A 10642-nucleotide genomic window follows, 5' to 3' on the forward strand; every position below is an offset into this window, starting at 1 on the left:
TGCTCTGCTGCAGCTTGTGACAAAAGACTTGCTGCTTACCTTAGACTTGATCCAAGCAATGCAACCAGAACTTGCCTCCATACCTCCTTCTTCCTTTTCATAGGCAGTGGCTCAGTTTCTTGGGGAAAGACTCATTCAAGCAGATAGTCTCTAAGCCAGCTTTGGCTGAGGACTGTCCCCTGATTCCTCCGGATGCCTTAACTGTGTTTTGGCAGGAGGCAAGCTCGTATAAGCTCTGCCAGTAAATAAAAAGTGCTCCACTGGAATATCTAGGTGGAGGTCTGGTGACCCTTCTCTTTCTTCCCACCCCTTCTCCCTTGGGATATCCTCACTTTTGAGCGCACTTGGTTTGATAGTGTACCACTTCTGCCTTCTCTTCCTCCCACCCTCCCTGTTGGCTACCTTATTCTCCTAAAGGAGATTCCACACATCTTGTGGCCATTCAGAAAAGGGATTGGATTACCATCAATGCTTTTCATTTCTAAAGCTAACTACTTGTTTAGAAAGCCCTGAGAATACAAATAGGATGGAGGGTGCCCTCTAAAATTTAGGTGGGAAGATTAACAAATGCTAGAAAGCAGAAAATTATTTCATCATAGTTTTATGTCCCTCCAGAAATGTCCAATGAGATGACCAGGAATAGCTGGGGGGCAAGGATGGACACACCCACTCACTTACCCTTCCCTGACAGATGGTAAAACAAGGCATCCAAATTACACATGGCCTGTTTGAACCCATAGTGTTGGTAAACAAGTGTATGCAAAAGAGAAATGAAATGTTGGAAAAGGCAAGTGGGTGGGGATAAATGGCACTGGCATTCGAGTTCATGCCAGCTGTTGGAACTTAACAGATCCTTGTGGCTGCTTTTAAAAATAGCTCTGTCTGAATAGCAAGCATGGCTCAAGATAAGCTGCAGGAAAGACAAGGTTGAATTCTCTTCTAAAAAGGTTATTAGGGGTTCATCATGGGCTGTTTGCTGAGGAGCTGCTGATGTGCCTTAGAAAAACACGAGACTTGCTTGTTGCTGCTTCCATAGACTTTTTGCTGTGTCTGGGCTCATTCTGGCTCAGCTTCTGTTTTTTCCATAAGTACAATGGGAATAATAGCAGTTGGCCACACAGACTTTTGTGAAGGCAAATGTAATAAATGTTAAGAATTTTGCAAATTAAAAATGCCTTAGAAATTGCTGGCAGTAGCAATTATCGCTTCTAGTCTTCTGGGCTCTTATAAGATTGGCCCTTCAGATTAACCAACCCTGCAAATTGCCAGATTTCCTCTGGCCCAGTTGGCTTGTTAAATGGAGGTCTCAGTTGTTGGATTGGATCGGGCCATGCTTGATCAAATTGGATGGAACTTAATGCAAGTGGAAACATTTAATTTTAATGGCTCTACTGCTGAATATGGGTTCTTGTCCGTCCTTTCATCTGAGGCTTGGAAGTCTCCCTGGTGCTGGCATAAGATATAATCTGATAAACTGCTGCCATGGCAGTTTTGTATGGCTGTTAACCTGGGGAAACCCTGGCCTTTGCAGTCTGCACATTGGTAGACTTATAGTGGTGCTCAAGTACTATATATTGGAATTGGCAGCTTTGCACTGATAATGTGCAAATTGATGGAAAGCATCCTCAAGGATAAAATTGTAAAGCACATAGAAGAACAGGCTCTGCTGGGAGAGAACCAGCATGGCTTCTGCAAAGAGAAATCTTGCCTCACAAAGCTTTTGGAGTTTTTTGAGAGTGTCAGCAACTGCGTGGATCAAGGTGATCCAGCTGACATAGTATACCTGGACTTCCAAAAAGTGAACTTTTTGACAAAGTTCCTCATCAAAGACTCCTGAAGAAACATAGCAGTCAGGGATAAGGGAACAAGTACATGTGTGGATTGCTAACTGGTTGAAAGACAGGAAACAGAGGATAGGTATAAATGGAGAGTTTTCACAATGGAGGGAAGTAAGAAGTGGGGTCCTCCAGGGATCTGTACTGAGACCGGTGCTTTTAAATTTATTCATAAATGATCTAGAAGCAGGGGTAAGCAGCGAGGTGGCCAGATTTGCAGATGATACCAAACTCTTTTAGGTAGTGAAATCCAAAACAGATTGCGAGGAGCTCCAAAATGATCTCTCCAAACTGGGTGAGAGGGCAACAAAGTGGCAAATGCGGTTCAGTGTTGGCAAGTGTAAAGTGATGCACATTGGGATGAAAACTCCCAACTTCAAGTATACACTGATGGGATCTGAGCTGTCAGTGACTGACCAGGGGAGGGATCTTGGGGTCGTGGTGGACAGCTCGTTGAAAGTGTCGACTCAATGTGCGGCATCTGTGAAAAAGGCCAATTCCATGCTAGGGATCATTAGGAAGGAGACTGAAAATAAAATGGCTAATATTCTAATGCCCTTATACAAAACTTTGGTGCAGCCACACCTGGAGTACTGTGTACAATTCTGGTCACTACACCTCAAAAAAGACATTGTAGAACTGGAAAAGGTGCAGAAGAGAGCAACCAAGATGATCAGGGGCCCAGAGCACCCTTCTTATGAGGCAAGGCTACAACACCTGGAGCTATTTAGTTTAGAAAAAAGACGCGTATGGGGAGACATGACAGAGGTCTATAAAATCATGCATGTTGTGGAGAAAGTGGATAGAGATAATTTTTTCTCCCTCTCACATAACACTAGAACCAGGGATCATCCCATGATATTGATTGCCAGGAAATCTAGGACCAACAAACGGAAGCACTTTTTCACACAATGCATAATCAACTTGTGGAATTCTCTGCCACGAGATGTGGTGACAGCCAACAACCTGGATAGCTTTACGAGGGGTTTGGATAACTTCATGGAGGAGAGGTCTATCAACGGCTACTAGTCGGAGGGCTATAGGCCACCTCCAGCCTCAAAGGCAGGATGCTGCTGAGTAACAGTTGCAGGAGAATAACAGGAGATGGGGCATTCCCTCAACTCCTGCCTGTGGCGTCCAGCTGCATCTGGTGGGCCACTGTGTGAAACAGGCTGCTGGACTAGATGGGATTTCTTGGGCCTGATCCACCAGGGCTGTTCTTGTTTTCTAATGTAGTCTTGGCAGAGGAGGTATGTAGCAGCATTTGCTTCTTCCTTTCAGTTCTTAATGGATGTTCCCTCTGGGCGCTCAACGGAAGACACGTTCCTCCATCACTTGGTCCTATTTCTCATCGTACCTTTTGCTCCTCCAACTCTCCCACCTTCATTCCACTCAAATCTCCTCCTCTCAAAGAACTCTGTGTTCTTCTCACAGCACCGTATAACATTTGTAGTAGTTATTCTCATTTGTTCTCTTTCTCCCATCCCCTTCAGATTCTTCCTCGGAACAAATGTTCCTCATGAAATTTTGGCCTAATCCCTCAATCCTCTCCCTGCCTGCCCAGTTTGAAACAAATCCTAAGAATTGTAACTGCATTGCCTCTCGCCATTGAGCAACTGATCCCAGCAGTAATGCTCTGCTGACCTCGGTCACTATCTTTGTAACCTTAGAGGTCATGTGTTCGAATTCTTTCAAGTAACTGCTGCTGTCATTTCCATGGTTACCACCTTGTTTATAGTTATGCTCAGATCAGAATAATAAGGCTTTAGATGCCCAGTGCCAGCTGTTTGGACTTGACCAGAAGGGGAGTCCTAGATTGAGAGCATACACGCCCTGTAGGATGACTTGAAGATGGGAGAATATTTAACCTGCATTTAGTTCATAAATGATGGCATGATGAAAGCAAGGTTTAGAAAATGGCCAATTTTTAGCATGATTCTAGTTACCAGGAGATGGATTTAGTTTGATTAATGTCCCACCTAATCAGAGAGAGTTCTAGGTGGCTTAAGAAGATAAAAATAAAATACATCAATGTTCAAATATAGCAATTTCTATAAACACTGGTTATGAGATTTAAAATGTGGATTCAGCCTCTTTCAGAAAATAAACAACAAGCAGGGAGCACAGGGGCTCCACTAAATTGTTCACAAAAGATTGTCTGAATAGAAATGATTTAAATTGCTTTCTGAAAATCTGCAAACGGTGCATGCATGCAGCCTTCCTAAGGAGACGGCTGCATGGTGCTCACTTATCCGCTCTTACTTGATTTTCAGAAGTTCCTTCACTCATGATTAGCAAAGTAAAGGGTTTGCAATAATAGAAAATCCCCACTTCTTAATCGGATGCTGTGTTCTGCAGACTGAATCTGTGGCATGTTTAGGAAGCTGCCTCTGTGGCTTAAATTATTTTGGGAAACATGCAGGGTTTCTCCTCTCATTCCCATTTTAAACTTAATTGCTGTTGTAATTGAAAAGTTGAATGTACAGGAATGTGGGTTACATTCCCACATGTGAAGTCAGCTGTAGTGGCATCACTTGTGAAACGAGTGAAACTGATTGCCAGGAAATGTAGGATTTTCAAAAGGAAGTACTTTTTCATGCAGCGCATAATTAATCTATGGACTTCTCTGCCATGAAATGTGGTAATGGCCACTAGCCTGGATGGCTTCAAAAGGGGTTAGACAAATTCATGATGGATAACTCCATCAGTGGCTAGTAGTCTTGATGGCTGCAGGCTATCTCGAGGTTCGGATGCCTCAGAGTACCGGTTGCCGGGCAGCAATGGTGTGTGTGGGGGGTGCCCTCATCTCCTGCTTGTGGGCTTTCCAGAAGGCATTTGGTGGGCTGCTGTTAAGCTAGATTGGCCTTGCAGGACTAGATGTTGGGACTGTAGGACATTGGGCCTAATCCAGCAAGGCTGCTCTTTAGAGTTGTGAGACTCTTAGGAACATATTTTCAGTGGGCACAGTGGCTGCAGAAGCAAGTTGGGATCAGCACCCACATGAGTAGAAGTATTCCAGTTGTGCAAGTCTTATTTGGATGGTAACCTTTGTCTTCTACACACAATTGTGTTTTCTTATCATATTTTCTATCCTGCTTCCTGGCCAAAATGGCCCTTGAGTGCAGACAGCTGTTGGACATGTTCATCCCAAAAAATAAGTTGTGAAGTAGTAAGGTTAAGTCTTCTCAGAATAAACTCTGCACCTTGAAATTGACTCTTTACCTTGTTGGCCATAAATCAGTTATTTGTAGACACTGCAGGAGTCTGTAACCCCTTGGTGACTGATCTCTGATATGGGCCTGTGGTCGGCATACAACGGTGCGTTGGGTTTGGATGAGAGGACACCCCTCATGTGGAATCCCAGCTTAGCCATGAAGCTAACTTGTTAACTTTGGGCAAGTTGCTGTGTCTGCTTGACATGCTTCATTGGGTGGTTAGGTGGATAAATTACTTAAGAACTGTAAGCTGCCACTTGGAATGAAAGTGCCATTCCAGGAATGGCAACCCTCAGGTTCTCCAGCTCTTGTTGAACTAGAGTTCTCATCATCCCCAGCCACAGTTTATTGCAACTGAGGATGATAGCAATAGCAATAGCACTTACATTTATATACCGCTTTATAGCCGGAGCTCTCTAAGCGGTTTACAATGATTTAGCATATTGCCCCCAACATTCTGGGTACTCATTTTACCGACCTCGGAAGGATGGAAGGCTGAGTCAACCTTGAGCCCCTGGTCAGGATCGAACTTGTAACCTTCTGGTTACAGGGCGGCAGTTTTACCACTGCACCACTAGGGGCTCATGATGATGAGAGCCATAGCTGAATAACGACTGGAGAGTTTCGGTAATACGCAAATAGATTTCTTGCTGATTAGGCTGCTGTCTGAATGATTTACAAATAATTGCATGTATAATATGCTGGTTGAACTGAATATTGGTTACCTTTCCATTCTGCTTCACAAAGAGTCTTATGTTAATGAAACTGGACTGTGCTTTTCCTGCCAGATGTTGCACCAATAAGATATCAACTAATAATTCAATATAAAACCTGTAATCTGTTGTGTTCTGTTTTCTTCCCAGTCTGCACAATAATCAGGTTAGCAATTTCAGACTTCTAGTTGATTAGCTTAATATACCCACTTGCACTCCACAGTTCACTTATTGAAAACTTAACTGTGTTTCTGATAAATATTGCTCAAGGCAGATTACAATGAAGAAAAAAAGTACAATTAAACACGGACCATACACTTCTGTAATCTTTCTGTTTTTGTTTCTAACCTTCAAAGGATTGGCCATTTGATGATGGAGCACCACCTCCAAATGAGATTGTGGAGGATTGGCTCAACCTGTTGAAAACCAAATTTCGTGAACAACCTGGCTGCTGTGTTGCTGTTCACTGTGTTGCAGGGCTGGGAAGGTAAGTGTGCTGCACTCTCCACTCACGTGATGTGAGGTTTGTGGCCAGATGACTCTGACTTCAGGTCTTTGGCCCAGCAATGCCAGTGATGCAGCAGGACCCACTTGACTATGTGCTAGGAAGCGGATTCATCAGTTGTGGGCCCGTAGACATGCCCTAGCAGTTACTCGGCAAGACTTGCACTCAGAATAGAGCCACATCTTCAAAAACCAGTGAATTCTCACTGTCTGCAGTGATGGTGAAAAAATTGTTAAACATACAGAAGAACAGGCCTTGCTGAAGGAGAACCAGCATGCCTCTGCAAGGGCAAGTTTTGCCTCACTAACCTTTTGGAGTTTTTTGAGAATCTCATCAGGCATAAGGATAAAGTTTGCTTTGGTTTTTTTAACTAACATATTTAAAAAGTAAAACATTAGTTAAAACAAAAAGTTTAAAACATTACAACAATTTAAATTTTTTAAAGTAATATTTAAAAACGGCATTAAAACAATATTAATTAAAAGCCTGGGTGAACAGATATATCTTTAAAAACTTTTTAAAAGCTGTCATAGATAGGGAGGCTCTTATTTCAGTATTAAAGTTGACATAGTATATTTGGAGTTCCAAAAAGCTTTTGACAACGTTCTCCACCAAAGCCTCCTGAGTAAACTTAGCAGTCATGGGATAAGGGGACAGGTAACTGGTTAAAAGACAGGAAACGGCGATTTATAGGAATAAATGGACAGTTTTCACCATGGAGGGAAGTGAGGACAAGGGTATAGGGCAAGGTCTGGTAATTTCATGCAATTCATGAAGGATAGGTCTATCAGTGGCTACTGGTTGGTGGTTATAGGCCCGCCTCAGAGGCAAGATGCTTCTAAATACCAGTTGCAGGGGAGCAACAGCAGGAGAGGGGGCAGGCCCTCACTTCTGGCTTCTCAGAGGCATCTAGTGGGCCAGTGTGGGAAACAGGATGCTGGACTAGATACATACGTGGACAAATTCGTTGGTGCCCTTACAGCTAGTTGAAAAAGTGTTTTATACCTTCTGAAAAGCGATTACATGAAAAGCAATGTATACCTGCATGCCTTTGATATGTCATTGAGTAAAGCAAAGCAAGTGTGAAGAGAGAGAAAGTATTGCTTATTCTACAAAGATATTCTAAAGTGGCCTGGACACATCTGTTGGTACCCCTAGAAAAGATCATAAATAATTGGATTATAGTGATGTTTCAGATTAGCTGTTTTCTTTAATTAGTATCACACATGTCTCCAGTCATGCAGTCAGTCATTCAGGCTATTTAAATGGAGGAAAGTAGTCACTCTGCTGTTTGGTACCATCGTGTGTCCCACAATGAACATGGACCAGAGAAAGCAAAGGAGAGAGTTGTCTGAGGAGATCAGAAAGAAAATTATAGACAAGCATGTTGAAGGCAAAGACTATAAGACCATCTCCAAGCAGTTTGATGCTCCTGTGACAAGAGTTGCAAATATTTTTAAGAAGTTCAAGGTCAATGGGACTGTAGCCAACCTCCCTGGATGTGGCCGCAAGAGGAAAATTATCCCCAGAATGGGCAGAAGGATAGTGAGAATGGTAGACAAAAAGAAATCTTAGGCAGGTTCAGTCAATGGATTAAAGAAACCTTAATTGATCAATTGTTGCAAGTAAAGCTGTTGCCCAACAGGAGAAGAGCCCCAAAGCTGGAGCAAGGTTCAACAGACCTGTTGTGACTCACTGGCCACCTGTTGAGGAGTAGGGGAGGGTGAAGGTGGTCATGTTGACTCTTAGTGAACAAGCAAGGGTGGAGATGTACAATTTTCTGTATTGCACCAGTTTAGAGTAGGCAGTGCAGGTGAGCATGACTGTATCTCCAGCCAAGGAGGGGCTCAAAGAAGTGATCCTACCTCTCGAGAGAGGCAAGCCTTTCACTTAGAGAATCACTGCTGATGGACTCTGCCGCTGTTTTCCTATCCTTAAAATGTGTGGTGTAAGCTCACTTTTAAAATCTACTTTTTCAGCAAAATGCATGAACCACAGCAAATTAATGCTGCTCTTCTATACTGAGCATCCAGAAAGCTATTGATTTGGTATTGTACACAGGGCTAGCAGCATGAGACAAAGCAGGCCAAATGTTAATTCCATTGCTGCAAGACAGAAGCTGGAGTGTTGGGGCCACGACTGTTTTAATTAGATATGGGGTTCTAGGGGTTCTGTGGGCCTAGTTTAAATTTATATTGATTCTTCTTCTTGTTCCAGAGCCCCAGTTCTTGTTGCTCTCGCACTCATTGAATGTGGAATGAAGTATGAAGACGCGGTACAGTTCATAAGGCAGTAAGTGGAGGGGAGTGATCCCCCAGCATGTCACCCACTGTTCTGCTCCCTTTCTGTAGCATTCTTTGCATTGATTGATCCTTTGCCTGTTACAAGGCTTGCTGCCAACTGCTGCTATTTTCTCATAGCTTTGTAGTAGGCTTGTGATGGATGCCTCTTCAGCAGCAGCAGCAGCAACAACAAATATATCCTGCTTCTCAACAAAAGTTCCCAAAGCGGTTCCCAAAAAGAACTAAAAGTAAATAAAGATGGCTCCCTGTCCCCAAAGGGCTCATACTCTAAGAAGAAACATAGGATAGACACCAGCAACAGTCACTGGAGGTACTGTGCTGGGGGTGGATAGTGCCAGTTACTCCCCCCCTGCTCAATAAAGAGAATCGCCATGTTTAAAAGGTGCCTCTTTGCCCAGTTAGTAGGGGTTCTGGCCAGTCCTTCCTTTTGGATGATGATTAGGTATGAGCCAGGCTTGTGACTTGAACTGCTACTAAATGCATCCTCCACCCTCCACCTCAGGCAAAGAAAAAGCAAGCTCTAGCAAAAGAAATTTTGCAGAACTGACTTGGCTTCCTGTCTTAATGGGAAGCTGACAGATTCTTCTGAATCAAACCAGCTCCTCTCTTGGATGGCAAGTTTGCTTTTCTTTGTAGAGCTTAGGCACTGCTTCACTTGCCCTGACTCAGCTGGCAGGAGGCAGCCTTGCCTTGGTTGCATATGAATGGGAGACTGGATGCCTGAGCACTGTAAGATATTCCCCTCGGGGATGGAGCCGCTCTGGGAAGAGCAGAAGGTTCCAGGTTCCTTCCCCGGCAGCATCTCCAAGATAGGGCGGAGAGAGACCCCTGCCTGCAACTTTGGAGAAGCCGCTGCCAGTCTGTGCAGACAATACTGAGCTAGATGGACCAGGGGTCTGACTCAGTATATGGCAGCTTCCTATGTTCCTATGGTGTCTTGTCACTTTAAAAGTGCCACCCACAACCATCAGGCATGCTTTTCAGCCATGGAGATGGGAAAGGTGTAGGTTTTGAATGAAGGCTTTGGTAGTTTCTCTTAATAGAGAAAGAAAGATGTTTACTGTTGCTGAGACTGTTGGCAGATTAAAGACTCTACTTGGTTGATTGTCTGTTGATCGAACTGACTCCTTCATCCATTAAATTTGCACGTTGCCTAAACTTTCATTGTAGGTGGCTATGATCTGAAGCAGGTTAGGGAGCCTGCAAGTTAACAAACACACTTTATTAGAAGGAAAGGGACAACCATTTTTGTTTGCTTACTACAGTACTGCATCAGAAACAAAGTAGTCTTAAAAAATTAACGGTGCTTGTTTTAGCTCTCGCATTGCAAATCAAAACTGGCTGCCACTGCTGTGACTTCAGTTCCAACGTTACAGTGTAGGAACTACAGCAGAGCCAGCTTCCTGTGCCACAAAGTAGCATGAAAAGCCCAGGACCATGCAGAAGGACACTCTCCCCACAAGGGTCCACCAGTTTTGGCTTGCCTTGGTAGCCAGCCAAAATGGGTGGTTGCCATTGACCCTGCTTCTCCATGTGATTGAAGGAACTTCGAAGGTGATTGTGCGGCATTGAAGTCTGAAACCAATGGCAGGGGTAGGCTCTACCCCACTGTAAGGAAATTGATCCTGTAAGCTTTGAGCCAGGGAAAGCCTCTGAAAGCAATGCCATGCCACACATTTTCTGAGCCTGTAAGAGCCTCAGTGAAAGATCTGGAAGATATTGATTGCCAGAATTAAAACACCTCACAGTCCTGAATGATGAGCTGGGGTGGGTGGGGGTGAGGAGGCCCCATGCCAGTGGAAGCTTCTGCATAATTTGGAGCTTCTCCTGTTGCCCTATTAGCCCAGGGAGGAGTGCAGTTGGCCCCACTACTTTCAAGATTGAGACTGTCTGTTTTGATGTGAATAGGGACACAGATGTCCTCTTATTGCTTTCTCATAGTCAGCTGGACTTATCACCAGTTATTGCTGTTGCCAATCCTTACTGCGCTGACACATTTAAGCCTTACTTCCCCCCCCCCCCTTAGATTTATACTCTGCTTTTAGACTCAGTAGTCCGCAAGGTGGCTTGC

The 10642-nt window shown here is 44.0% G+C and overlaps 1 protein-coding gene across 5 annotated transcripts in view; it reads left to right on the forward strand.

The window, feature by feature from the left end:
• PTP4A2 (protein tyrosine phosphatase 4A2) overlaps window positions 1-10642 on the forward strand; it is a 44652-nt gene that overhangs the window by 31097 nt on the left and 2913 nt on the right. For all 5 annotated transcript variants that reach the window (XM_053268795.1, XM_053268798.1, XM_053268797.1 and 2 more), the window contains exons 4-5: window positions 6120-6250; window positions 8486-8560. In XM_053268795.1, the coding sequence (XP_053124770.1) occupies window positions 6120-6250; window positions 8486-8560 (206 nt within the window). The remainder of the gene's footprint in view (window positions 1-6119; window positions 6251-8485; window positions 8561-10642) is intronic.

The sequence above is a fragment of the Hemicordylus capensis genome, chromosome 7, assembly GCF_027244095.1.
Source record: "Hemicordylus capensis ecotype Gifberg chromosome 7, rHemCap1.1.pri, whole genome shotgun sequence".
Lineage (NCBI taxonomy): Eukaryota > Metazoa > Chordata > Lepidosauria > Squamata > Cordylidae > Hemicordylus > Hemicordylus capensis.